At 47.0% G+C, this 14,307-nt stretch overlaps 3 protein-coding genes across 8 annotated transcripts in view; 1 reads left to right on the top strand and 2 right to left on the bottom strand.

The window, feature by feature from the left end:
• Positions 1-14,307, top strand: part of LOC127930735 (uncharacterized) — a 212,792-nt gene that overhangs the window by 24,201 nt on the left and 174,284 nt on the right. The window lies entirely within an intron of this gene.
• Positions 1-14,307, bottom strand: part of LOC118385080 (spectrin beta chain, non-erythrocytic 1-like) — a 106,754-nt gene that overhangs the window by 74,502 nt on the left and 17,945 nt on the right. For all 4 annotated transcript variants that reach the window (XM_052520970.1, XM_052520969.1, XM_052520971.1 and 1 more), the window contains exon 2: positions 3,486-3,673. In XM_052520970.1, the coding sequence (XP_052376930.1) occupies positions 3,486-3,642 (157 nt within the window). In that variant the 5' untranslated portion in view covers positions 3,643-3,673. The remainder of the gene's footprint in view (positions 1-3,485; positions 3,674-14,307) is intronic.
• On the bottom strand, positions 9,241-10,233 carry LOC127930835 (uncharacterized histidine-rich protein DDB_G0274557-like). The gene is made up of 2 exons (XM_052521767.1): positions 10,162-10,233; positions 9,241-9,999 (listed from the first exon to the last, which is right to left on the bottom strand). The coding sequence occupies exons 1-2, from the start codon at positions 10,231-10,233 to the stop codon at positions 9,241-9,243; spliced, it is 831 nt and encodes a 276-aa protein (XP_052377727.1).

The following is a 14,307-nucleotide window of genomic DNA, read 5'->3' as shown; positions in this document are numbered from 1 at the left end:
TGACCAATGGACTGATCATAGATCCTGTGACCGATGGACTGACTGATCATAGATCCTGTGACCAATGGACTGATCATAGATCCTGTGACCAATGGACTGATCATAGATCCTGTGACCGATGGACTGACTGATCATAGATCCTGTGACCAATGGACTGATCATAGATCCTGTGACCAATGGACTGATCATAGATCCTGTGACCGATGGACTGATCATAGATCCTGTGACCAATGGACTGATCATAGATCCTGTGACCGATGGACTGACTGATCATAGATCCTGTGACCAATGGACTGATCATAGATCCTGTGACCAATGGACTGATCATAGATCCTGTGACCGATGGACTGATCATAGATCCTGTGACCAATGGACTGATCATAGATCCTGTGACCGATGGACTGACTGATCATAGATCCTGTGACCAATGGACTGATCATAGATCCTGTGACCAATGGACTGATCATAGATCCTGTGACCAATGGACTGATCATAGATCCTGTGACCGATGGACTGACTGATCATAGATCCTGTGACCAATGGACTGATCATAGATCCTGTGACCAATGGACTGATCATAGATCCTGTGACCGATGGACTGACTGATCATAGATCCTGTGACCAATGGACTGATCATAGATCCTGTGACCAATGGACTGATCATAGATCCTGTGACCAATGGACTGATCATAGATCCTGTGACCAATGGACTGATCATAGATCCTGTGACCAATGGACTGATCATAGATCCTGTGATCAATGGACTGATCATAGATCCTGTGACCAATGGACTGATCATAGATCCTGTGACCAATGGACTGATCATAGATCCTGTGACCAATGGACTGATCATAGATCCTGTGACCAATGGACTGATCATAGATCCTGTGATCAATGGACTGATCATAGATCCTGTGACCAATGGACTGATCATAGATCCTGTGACCAATGGACTGATCATAGATCCTGTGGGCTAAGGCTGTTTCTCCTAGGACTGTCCCCAACAACAACAAAAATATTAGTCAATCGATTCATCTCAATGTATTTTTCATATATTATGCACACCCTATGTGTGTTTTATAAAATCAACTATATGTACTGAAATTGTATGATGCTTTAAGCACGCCATTTGATTAAATAAGTCTATTTTCGTGGAACAGTTTCATTTATAATAATCTTTATCTCAAAATCATTGTAAAAAAAAGTAACTTTTATTCCTAAAAGTAACTTTTATTGCCATTGTCAACTATGTAAAAATAGCCTACAGTAGCCAAAAAATAAGAACATTGCAGCCTGCAGGTAGAAAATATCCTGATAAAAATAAATATCCTATAAATCACATTGGCTATGCATGGCCTGTCTACAGCGAAATTGAAACATTGTATCAACTATCAACTGGGTCGGCACAAAACGCACACTAGCTAACTTGCAACATTGCATAAAATATCCATGCCAGTGAGCTCAGGACAGACACAGCTGTGGGCTATTTGTGCATGGGATAAGAAGTAATCAGGTATTTTATGACATCTCCACTGGATCAGAGCATTACATTTTTCCCTTTCATGTCGAGTGGCTATTGAAAGGGAGAGTTGGAAATATTTTGAGGAACTATTGTCCTACAGGAACTATTGTCCTATATTTTTCTAATACTTTGAGGAAATATAGTCCTACTTCTATATGAGTAATCGGGTGCGCGGCCTTACTCAACATTGACAGGAGCATTTCAAACAAGACGATGAATAAATTGACAAAACTCAAATGGAATTTAAAAAAAAAACATGTTTCTCACAAGTGGAGCATAGGTTGTGAGTTCTGCAAACAACGTGTCCACTCCGACCATGACAACGGTAAACAACTGTAATAATATATTGAATGTATTAACAGAAATGACAATAACCAAACAAATTATTATAGAAATTATGGGAACTAATGGTAAATGTAGGCTACTACTGGTGATATATGTAAAAGGGAATTGATGAACAGCAAACAATGCACATAATGAACTCATGAAACAATGAATATGCAGGAAATAGCGGGAGAAAGTGCATTCTGAAGAGCGACGTGCCTTGTGCAGCTTAGCCACACTCCACTTTTTCTTGGACCGTGGTACCCCTGCGGCCTCCTCATTGGATTAGTCCACTGAGACAGGTGAAAATCAGACAGGTGTCTTGTGTGCCACGAAAAATAATTATCTATTTGCCACTGCCACTAAAAAAATCTTGGTCAACCAACAACCTATAGACCAGATGACTAAATGGGGCCAGCCCTAGTTTCCCCTATGCTATATATTTTTTAAATAAGATCATCTTGGAGAAGTAACAAGTACCAAAATAAAAACTAGACAGTCAGGGAGAATGTAAAATTAAAATTAATCAAATTAGCTTTGAAACGGCAATTTTTCTCTCAGACCCATGACAAAATGTGTAGAATTGCAGGGAACTCGTTTTAAAACTACAACATTTTCTCCACCCCATGTGTAACCCCAAAATGTGTCAAATTGCATGAAAATTGCTTTAAAACAGCGGGCCTCTAAAACCGTGCCATTTGCCACACCCACCCAAGCTAACCTTGCAACTGCACCATTGGCCACACCCTCCCCAGCCCGCCAACTTTGCCACCGCTGCCCCAAAGAATCCTAGGGGAATCACTGAAAAAGTGTAGAAGAAATGCAGGGTGCTGTGGGGGAGCTACTGGAGCTGTTGCAAAGTGTCAAAGAATGTGCACATCAAGCCCCTACTTGTAAAAAGGAGACGTGTCAGCAGCATTCCCAGGGTGTAAAGAGCACACACACCCACACTTATGGAGTCTTGTGGAAAATACTGTATGAATACACAAACACACACAGCTCCTCTAACTACACACACACACATCTCCACAACTCGGGTCATACTAGTTTGTTAGTCAGTTCAGTGTGATCTATTGCCGAGGTGTAATGAAGTTATGTCGGAGAAGATGACAAACAGCCAACACACAGCTCTGTTCTCCTTTCCATAACTGATCCATAAGGCATTTGGTTAGTGGTTAAACATCTACATACATTAACATACATATGACATTATGATGGTGACAGGGTCTGAACGGGTCTGTTACCACAGAGAGAGTGGTTGCTTTTCAATGTGTGATGGTGAGACTAACCTTTTAACAGTATACTAGTATCCGTGTACTATCATGTACTCACAGTCTGGGGTTGTGGTGTCAGTTGTTTTTCCTCCAGTGTGGTGTGGTGTGTCTGTGAAGGGTGGGGTGTATTTGAGACTGTGACTACCACAGAGAGATCAGTATTTTTGCAAAACAGAGGTGCCTGATGCTGCTGCCTCTGGTTGCCTGTTGCACCCTCTGCTGGGCCCTCCACACTACTGCAACCTGCATGGCTGGTCATGTTCCAGCACAGGAGGGTAGTCTTGGAACACACATCTCGTCCTATACCCTGACACACATCACATGTATGCACAATACACACACACTAACACATTGGGTTGTCCCACCTGCCAGAGCTTTGATGCGCGAGCGCTCAAAGAGGCGTGCCGAGCTGTTCTCATTGTCCCAATTGGTCTCTGCGGCCAGGTCCCAGCGGTTGTTGATGTCATTGTACTGCTGCTGGATCTCCTGGCTGTCGAAGTCGGTGGGAGAGATGGTGCTCATGGTGACCGGGGCTGGGGGAAAACCATCCAACCTGCAGGGGAACAGAGAGAGATGGTTATCATGGTGACCAGGGGGAAAACCATCCAACCTGCAGGGGAACAGAGAGAGATGGTTATCATGGTGACCAGGGGGAAAACCATCCAACCTGCAGGGGAACAGAGAGAGATGGTTATCATGGTGACCGGGGGGAAAACCATCCAACCTGCAGGGGAACAGAGAGAGATGGTTATCATGGTGACCGGGGAAAACCATCCAACCTGCAGGGGAACAGAGAGAGATGGTTATCATGGTGACCAGGGGGAAAACCATCCAACCTGCAGGGGAACAGAGAGAGATGGTTATCATGGTGACCGGGGGGAAAACCATCCAACCTGCAGGGGAACAGAGAGAGATGGTTATCATGGTGACCGGGGGGGAAACCATCCAACCTGCAGGGGAACAGAGAGAGATGGTTATCATGGTGACCAGGGGGAAAACCATCCAACCTGCAGGGAACAGAGAGAGATGGTTATCATGGTGACCAGGGGAAAACCATCCAACCTGCAGGGGAACAGAGAGAGATGGTTATCATGGTGACCGGGGCTGGGGAAAACCATCCAACCTGCAGGGGAACAGAGAGAGATGGTTATCATGGTGACCAGGGGGAAACCATCCAAACTGCAGGGGAAAGAGAGAGATGGTTATCATGGTGACCAGGGGAAAACCATCCAACCTGCAGGGGAACAGAGAGAGATGGTTATCATGGTGACCAGGGGGAAAACCATCCAACCTGCAGGGGAACAGAGAGAGATGGTTATCATGGTGACCGGGGGAAAACCATCCAACCTGCAGGGGAACAGAGAGAGATGGTTATCATGGTGACCAGGGGGAAAACCATCCAACCTGCAGGGGAACAGAGAGAGATGGTTATCATGGTGACCAGGGGGAAAACCATCCAACCTGCAAGGGAACAGAGAGAGATGGTTATCATGGTGACCGGGGCTGGGGGAAAACCATCCAACCTGCAGGGGAACAGAGAGAGATGGTTATCATGGTGACCGGGGGAAAACCATCCAACCTGCAGGGGAACAGAGAGAGATGGTTATCATGGTGACCAGGGGGAAAACCATCCAAACTGCAGGGGAACAGAGAGAGATGGTTATCATGGTGACCAGGGGGAAAACCATCCAACCTGCAGGGGAACAGAGAGAGATGGTTATCATGGTGACCGGGGCTGGGGAAAACCATCATCCAACCTGCAGGGGAACAGAGAGATGGTTATCATGGTGACCAGGGGAAAACCATCCAACCTGCAGGGGAACAGAGAGAGATGGTTATCATGGTGACCGGGGCTGGGGGAAAACCATCCAACCTGCAGGGGAACAGAGAGAGATGGTTATCATGGTGACCAGGGGGAAACCATCCAACCTGCAGGGGAACAGAGAGATGGTTATCATGGTGACCAGGGGAAAACCATCCAACCTGCAAGGGAACAGAGAGAGATGGTTATCATGGTGACCAGGGGAAAACCATCCAACCTGCAGGGGAACAGAGAGAGATGGTTATCATGGTGACCGGGGGAAAACCATCCAAACTGCAGGGGAACAGAGAGAGATGGTTATCATGGTGACCGGGGGGGAAACCATCCAACCTGCAGGGAACAGAGAGAGATGGTTATCATGGTGACCGGGGCTGGGGGAAAACCATCCAACCTGCAGGGGAACAGAGAGAGATGGTTATCATGGTGACCAGGGGGAAAACCATCCAACCTGCAAGGGAACAGAGAGAGATGGTTATCATGGTGACCAGGGGAAAACCATCCAACCTGCAGGGGAACAGAGAGAGATGGTTATCATGGTGACCAGGGGAAAACCATCCAACCTGCAGGGAACAGAGAGAGATGGTTATCATGGTGACCAGGGGAAAACCATCCAACCTGCAGGGAACAGAGAGAGATGGTTATCATGGTGACCAGGGGGAAAACCATCCAACCTGCAGGGAACAGAGAGAGATGGTTATCATGGTGACCAGGGGAAAACCATCCAACCTGCAGGGGAACAGAGAGAGATGGTGCTCATGGTGACCGGGGCTGGGGGAAAACCATCCAACCTGCAGGGGAACAGAGAGAGATGGTTATCATGGTGACCAGGGGGAAAACCATCCAACCTGCAGGGGAACAGAGAGAGATGGTTATCATGGTGACCGGGGCTGGGGGAAACCATCCAACCTGCAGGGGAACAGAGAGAGATGGTTATCATGGTGACCAGGGGGAAAACCATCCAAACTGCAGGGGAAAAGAGAGAGATGGTTATCATGGTGACCAGGGGGAAAACCATCCAACCTGCAGGGGAAAAGAGAGAGATGGTTATCATGGTGACCAGGGGGAAAACCATCCAACCTGCAGGGGAACAGAGAGAGATGGTTATCATGGTGACCAGGGGGAAAACCATCCAAACTGCAGGGGAAAGAGAGAGATGGTTATCATGGTGACCGGGGCTGGGGGAAAACCATCCAACCTGCAGGGGAACAGAGAGAGATGGTTATCATGGTGACCAGGGGGAAAACCATCCAACCTGCAGGGGAACAGAGAGAGATGGTTATCATGGTGACCAGGGGGAAAACCATCCAACCTGCAGGGGAACAGAGAGAGATGGTTATCATGGTGACCAGGGGAAAACCATCCAACCTGCAGGGAACAGAGAGAGATGGTTATCATGGTGACCAGGGGAAAACCATCCAACCTGCAGGGAACAGAGAGAGATGGTTATCATGGTGACCGGGGGGGGAAAACCATCCAACCTGCAGGGAACAGAGAGAGATGGTTATCATGGTGACCGGGGGAAAACCATCCAAACTGCAGGGGAAAGAGAGAGATGGTTATCATGGTGACCAGGGGGGGAAAACCATCCAACCTGCAGGGAACAGAGAGAGATGGTTATCATGGTGACCGGGGCTGGGGGAAAACCATCCAACCTGCAGGGAACAGAGAGAGATGGTTATCATGGTGACCGGGGAAAACCATCCAACCTGCAGGGGAACAGGGATGGTTAACAGAAAACCATCCAACCTGAACAGAGATGGTTATCATGGTGACCAGGGGGAAAACCATCCAACCTGCAGGGGAACAGAGAGAGATGGTTATCATGGTGACCAGGGGGAAAACCATCCAACCTGCAGGGAACAGAGAGAGATGGTGCTCATGGTGACCAGGGGGAAAACCATCCAACCTGCAGGGGAACAGAGAGATGGTTATCATGGTGACCAGGGGAAAACCATCCAACCTGCAGGGGAACAGAGAAGATGCAGGGAACAGAGAGAGATGGTTATCATGGTGACCAAAACCATCCAACCTGCAAGGGAACAGACATGGTGACAAAACCATCCAACCTGCAAGGGAACAGAGAGAGATGGTTATCATGGTGACCAGGGGGAAAACCATCCAACCTGCAAGGGAACAGAAGAGATGGTTATCATGGTCACCGGGGGAAAACCATCCAACCTGCAAGGGAACAGAGAGAGATGGTTATCATGGTGACCGGGGGGAAAACCATCCAACCTGCAGGGGAACAGAGAGAGATGGTTATCATGGTGACCAGGGGGAAAACCATCCAACCTGCAAGGGAACAGAGAGAGATGGTTATCATGGTGACCAGGGGGAAAACCATCCAACCTGCAGGGGAACAGAGAGAGATGGTTATCATGGTGACCAGGGGGAAAACCATCCAACCTGCAGGGGAACAGAGAGAGATGGTTATCATGGTGACCAGGGGGGAAACCATCCAACCTGCAAGGGAACAGAGAGTGACAGCAGCGGTGAGAGAGTGAGTTTTTAAACGGTGTGGAGTTACTTTCAGAGCCTTACAAATGCTTTTTAATAGCCCAAAGTTGACTTTGGAGAACCCCACATTCTATTCCTAACATCTCCCGCTGTCTAATAGGCTCACACTTTAACTTGGCACATTTTCTAACATGACATGACAAGGTCGATGAAAATACTAGCGCGAACAGATATGGTCGGTACAAATGAGGCTGAGAGTGGGAGGGAGAAAGGTGAGGTAGGGAATGGTACAATACCTGTAGTTTAGCTTCTCTAGTATACAAGTGTAATATTTAGCTTAGTAAACGGCCAGTTGCATGGCAATTCATTTCATTCATATGCAGACTTGGCAAGGGGAGTAGACCTATGGTTTCAATTGCACACAAAAGTTAACACACACCCACACACGTACGCAAATGGATGACGTGAGCAGCAGATCCTTATATAACCATAACGTCTCACAGTAAAATCTGTTTGAAGGACGCAGGCAAAACTGCTTCATTAAAGGACGCACACGCCTCACAAACAAACACACACATCAATTTCTCAATCCACTCTGGCCTGGTGCCAGGGATCAATGTCACCTGACCTGACCTGTCCAATCTGCCTCCACAGAACATAAATATCTGTCCATCACCAACAGCTTTTGAACCTGACCCCTGTGGAAAAACTGCTCATAACTTCCTGGATCATGTCCCTTGCTGTTTTTGAATGCGATTCAAGAGTATATCATCAAATTCATGAAAACGCGGTCATTTAAGATACACTACCATTCAAAGGTTTGGTTTGGGGTCACTTAGAAATGTCCTTGTTTTTGAAAGAAAAGCATTTTTTTTGTCAAATTGATCAGAAATACAGTGTAGACATTATTAATGTTGTAAATGACTATTGTAGCCGGTAACGGTTGATTTTTAATGGAATATCTACATAGGCGTACAGAGGCCCATTATCAGCAACCATCACTCCTGTGTTCCAACGGCACGTTGTGTTAGCTCATCCAAGTTAATCATTTTAAAAGGCTAATTAATCATTAAAAAAAGATTTTGCAATTATATTAGCACAGCCGAAAACTGTTGTTCTAATTAAAGAAGCAATTCAACTGGCCTTCTTTAGACTAGTTGAGTATCTGGAGCGTCAGCATTTGTCGGTTCGATAACAGGCTCAAACTAGCCAGAAACAATTAACTTTCTTCTGAAACTCGTCAGTCTATTCTTGATTTGAGAAATTAAGGCTATTCAATGCGAGAATTTGTCAAGAAACTGAAGATCTCACACAACGCTGAGCACTACTCCCTTCACAGAACAGCGCAAACTGACTCTAACCAGAATAGAAAGAGGAGTGGGAGGCCCCGGTGCACAACTGAGCAAGAGGACAAGTACATTAGAGTATCTTGTTTGATAAATAGATGCCTCACAAGTCCTCAACTGGCAGCTTCAGTAAATAGTACCAGCTAAACACCAGTCTCAACGTCAACAGTGAAGAGGCGATTCCGGGATGCTGGCCTTCTAGGCAGAGTTGCAAAGAAAAAGCCATATCTCAGACTGGCCAATAAAAATAAAAGATTAAGAAGGGCAAAAGAACACAGACACTGGACAGAGGAAATCTGCCTAGACAACCCATAGCCATGGTATTGGCTATATACCACACCCCAATCGGGCCTTATTGCTTAAATATGTATTCAATGACTGCATTTTCATGAATTTGATGATATACTGTTGAATCCCATTCAAAAACCGCATCGGACATGATCCAGGCAGTAGGCAGGACTTTCATAGTGTCTAGAGGGATTTGAAATCTAGACATCAAATCCTGCTGTTTAATACATGGAGATGGGTGTGGGTCTGGGGAGGGGAGTTGGTGTTGTTGTGGGGTGTGGAGGGGTGTTGGGAGTTGGTGTTGGTGTGGGGTGGAGTGTGGGTGTTGGTGTTGGTGTGGGTGTTGGTGTGGGGTGGGGAGTGGTGTTGGGAGTTGGTGTTGGTGTGGGGTGGGGAGGGGTGTTGGTGTGAGTGATGGTGTTGGGAGTTGGTGTTGGTGTGAGGTGTGGAGGGGTGTTGGGAGTTGGTGTGGGTGTTGGTGTGGGGTGGGGAGTGGTGTTGGGAGTTGGTGTTGGTGTGGGGTGGGGAGGGGTGTTGGTGTGAGTGATGGTGGGAGTTGGTGTTGGTGTGGGGTGGGGAGTTGGTGTTGGTGTGGGAGGGTGTGGAGGGGGAGGGGTGTTGGGAGTTGGTGTGGGTGTTGGTGTGGGGTGGAGTGTGGGTGTTGGTGTGGGGTGGGGAGGGGTGTTGGTGTGAGTGTTGGTGTTGGGAGTTGGTGTGAGGTGTGGAGGGGTGTTGGGAGTTGGTGTTGGTGTGGAGGGGTGTTGGGAGTTGGTGTTGGTGTGGGGTGTGGGTGTTGGTGTGAAGTGGGGTGTGGGTGTTGGTGTGGGAAGTTGGTGCGGGGTGGGGAGTTGGTGTGGGGTGGGGTGTGGGTGTTGGTGTGAAGTGGGGTGTGGGTGTTGGTGTGGGGTGTGGGTGTTGGAGTGGGGAGTTGGTGCGGGGTGGGGAGTTGGTGTGGTGTGGGGTGCACTAGACTAACTCCTCCATGTCGTCCTGGCCAGAGACAGATCCCAGGAGAAAAGACTGAACTCCGATCAGGAGAGACTGCTGATGAATATGTCAGAGCAGAGCCGCAGAGCAGCCGCCCAGAGAGAAAAATCAGGTAACAGCCAGGAGAGGAGGGAGACACACCATGGCCATGCACTGCTCCTGTCCAGAACCTCTTCCCATCCACTCCCCTGTGGTCTGACTGAGCTGTGGCATGGTCAGAGTTAAGGCCCTACCACCATGGGGAAGGAGGGGGGGGGCATTCTCTCATTCTCTACAGGAGAGGACAGGACAGGATTTCTCCCTGGTTACAGTGAGCCCCCCCCGCTATGCAGCCTGGTCCCTCTCACCTCCCCTCCCATGAAGGATCTATCCAGATTAAAACCCCCAGACAGACAGACAGTTAACTAAAAGGCCCATTAGCTGACACATCATGTTTGTTTAAGGGGTCAGATAACAGATTGGATCTGTCTATTGTCTGTTGATCAAGGCCTTTGTTTGTTCTATTGTGTCTGTCGTAATTCTCTCAGTGGGATCCGGGTATTGGGGTGGAGTGATAGGGCTGCTGGGGGTCTTTAGGGCGGAGCGACGGTGAGGCTGCTCCCCCTCTCCTCCTGCTACAGGCTCCATGCTCTCTCTTCCTGCCCTACGGGAGGCTGTCTTAATCCAGAGGATTGGGCCAGAGTATGCTGCCTCCCTCCCTCCACCAGGATAGACAGCTCCATCAGTCACTGGCCTGCTACTCCATGTTCTGCTATAGGACACCACTCGTCCCCTGAGCTAGTGGCAGCACTACTCTACCACATCTACTAGGAAACAGTGGAAGAGGTGACCTGCCAGGGGACAGTTTACCTGCTACCAGAGCTATTTTAAAATACTGGTAAATATTCATGGAGGTAAGTACGCACACACACTGACTCACCCCCTAATTCAGACATAAAAATTGTGACTAGTCAAATCCGTACTCCAACAGTGAGTCCCCTTTAATACACAGACGTCGAGATGCACAGGCAGATCTGTGTCTGAGCAACCGTGAGGGAAAAAAACAGAGGAACTTCAGGCTCATATACTTGGCAGATACAGCAGAATGTGATGCCTGGCAGACAGTGAGCATCCACCGTCTCACATTGAGTATTCACAGTCTCTCTTCTCCTGGGTCTGTCTTCCCTCAGCTCAATTCCCTCTAATATAAGCAGGAAGCATAATGTTGAGAAATGTGGACATTATTCCAATGAAAGAAAATGTGTCCTTCCCAGTCCCTCCTCTAAATGAACTGACAACAGATAAAAGCCACGTATGATGGGGGGAGCAGAGAGAGTTCATGAGGGGTTACCGTGGAGGATGACGGGAGGATGGGGTGTTAAATCTAGTCTGAGAGGTGTGGAAGGAGTCTGTGACAGGGAGAGCCAGGAAAGCTTCAGACAAAACTCCTAGGGAGGTGGCGAAGGAAGATATTGTGTCCTAGAGCAGTGGTTCACAAACTGTAGATCGGCGGGGGGGGGGATCCCCTCTGAAAAAATAAGACTGATGTAATGTCAGTCATTGCATACAGGGCCTAAAAATGTACAGATTTTGGCATTGCCGGGTAAGATGTTTATTTCACCGGGTGGTGTGGTCAGGACTCCACATTGCAAGCATTTCACTCGCATTTGTGAATAAAAATGGGCAAGTATGATCACATTTATAGTCAAATAAATGCTGCAGTAGCTTTTTTCAAAGTATTTCCACTGTTTTGTTTTATAGCTGGTAAATTAAATCTCACAAAGTCAAAGAACTACAACTCCTATATAGCCTATTCCACCTCACACTGTAACACAGCCTGCCTCGGGGCTGTGCGCATGTGAAGAGCTGAGTGAAAAATTCATTTTCAGAAGCGCTGCACACAGGCATAAAAGTTGGTCTAATTTACTTGAAACTTGAGACTTTGTCCTTGTGTTCCTTGGCTATTTACATTGTTTTGTTCACAAGCTCGGTTGTTTTTCAATGTTTGAGTTTCAACTGCTAGAGAAGAAAAGACTACGCTTCTACTGGTCAGACTCAATCTCACAGGCACAAACACGACTCGAGTAGCGCTACCACAGGTAGCCTTAAAGGGACAGGTGAACATTTTTCTCATTTGTGATATTTTGATTAAAAGACTCAGGTAATTAAACAATATACCACATTACTTGTTACTAGTAATACATGTATTGTTTTAGAAACATAAAGCATGCTCATCTGTTTTTTGTCGGTGTAATTTTTGCGTGAAAAAAATATTGTGGCTAGTAGATTTTTTTTTACATCTACCTGCCATAGTAGCTGGTAGACCAAAACGCTACTTTGATGCCCTGACTGCATACCTTAGAGACCTATGTATAACTTGACAAAAATGTCAAGATCAACTAGCCCATGTCAGCTCACATTTTTTCACTAGGTTTTCAAGCCCTTAGATTTTGTTGTAATGTTTGACTCCCTCAAATATCACATCAATACACATTAGACTTGACAAAATGTGTAGAATTGCAGGAAATAAGCTTTAAACCTGCAACATTTTCTCTCCTCCCACAAGAGGGGTGTGAACAGTTTGTGTCATGGACAGTGCATGTGACCATAGAAATAGACATGGCGTGTATGCGCAGGGGGGTCAGGATGTTCCCCAATGCTGGAAGAGGGGCCTGAGTGAAAAAGTGTGGGAACCCCTGTCCTAGAGGGCCAGACAATAAAGTCCATCCAGTAATGGATTCATTTGATAGGACTGTAGCTAGCAACCTGGTGATGCCATATAATAGGGTTGTCACGATACCAGTATCTTGATACTCTGAAGTACAGGGAAACAATTACAAAACATGCAGAGAAAAACGTGCTAATGTTTCAAACACACAGCCAGCCTCCTGCTGTCTTCCATAGTTACATTTGCCCCCCCCCTCACACAAAATATATATCACACAATATTTTACATACAGCAGGTTTTTAAAGGACCATAGAGTTCATTCTGCTTCGTGTTTATTTTTTTCCCTGGAAAATAACGTTTTGTGGTGTCACAATACTGATATCATGACAACTCACAAGAACCATCTATTCTACTGCCGATGTGCCTCCTCTCAACGGCCTTATGCTGAAATCACATTTCTAAATCAAATGGGGAAATCAATGTGTCAGCCTAGCAGTGGATAGAACACACATCATGCTGCAACACATAATGTAACAAGCGTGGACGCCGCACTGCTCCTCACACATGTAACATCCAAATAAAGAAAGAAGCAGGGTAAATCCCATTAGGGTCAGATTAGGAAGTGGCTCAGAATAGAAACCCAGCAGATAGTCATTATCCTCAAAGAAAGACAGGAGGAACAGTCAGCAATACTTCCATTCCCTCCCTCCCTCCAGTCCACTCTGTCCCAGAACCCCATAACCCCCCTACAGACAGGCACCTATAATGGACCTTCTGGGGCTGACTGACTTACCAGGACACTACAGTCCACTCTGTCCCAGAACCCCATAACCCCCCTACAGACAGGCACCCATAATGGACCTTCTGGGGCTGACTGACTTACCAGGACACTACAGTCCACTCTGTCCCAGAACCGAATGTTATATAACAATCTCAGCTCTGAAGATTTTTCTGTGAAGAAACAGAATCATGAGATCATTTATTCTGGTATCGTTCCCATGTAGCTTGTTTCTGGTCACAGGTTCTCTCAACCAACTTTACCTGGAATGCTTTTCCTTCACTCTGCGTCCAACTCATCCCAAACCATCTCAATTGGGTTGAGGTTGGGTGATTGTGGAGGCCAGGTAATCTGATGCCTGTTTTAGGGCACTCCATCACTCCCCTTCTTGGTAAAATAGCCCTTACAAAGCCTGGGAGGTGTGTTGGGTCATTGTCCTGTTGAAAAACAAATGATAGTCCCAATAAGCGCTAACAAGATGGGTAGGCGTATCGCTGCAGAATGCTGTGGTAGCCATGCTGGTTAAGTATTCCTTAAATTCTAAACAAATGACTGACAGTGTCACCAGCAAAGCACCCCCACACCATCACACCTCCTCCTCCATGCTTCCCGGTGGGAACCACACATGCGGAGATCATCCGTTCACCTACACAGCGTCTCACAAAGACACGGTGGTTGGAACCAAAAGTCTCAAGATTTCCACCGGTCTAATGTCCATTGTTCATGTTTCTTGGCCCAAGCAAGTCTCTTCATCTTATTGGTGTCATTTGGTAGTGGTTTCTTTGCAACATTTTGACCATGAAGGACTGATTCATGCAGTCTCCTCTGAACAGTTGATGTTGAGATGTGTCTGTTACTTCAA

This window comes from Oncorhynchus keta, chromosome 6 (genome assembly GCF_023373465.1).
Source record: "Oncorhynchus keta strain PuntledgeMale-10-30-2019 chromosome 6, Oket_V2, whole genome shotgun sequence".
NCBI lineage: Eukaryota > Metazoa > Chordata > Actinopteri > Salmoniformes > Salmonidae > Oncorhynchus > Oncorhynchus keta.
The sequence above is the reverse complement of the archived record's forward strand: the minus strand, read 5'-3'. Positions and strand labels throughout refer to the sequence as shown.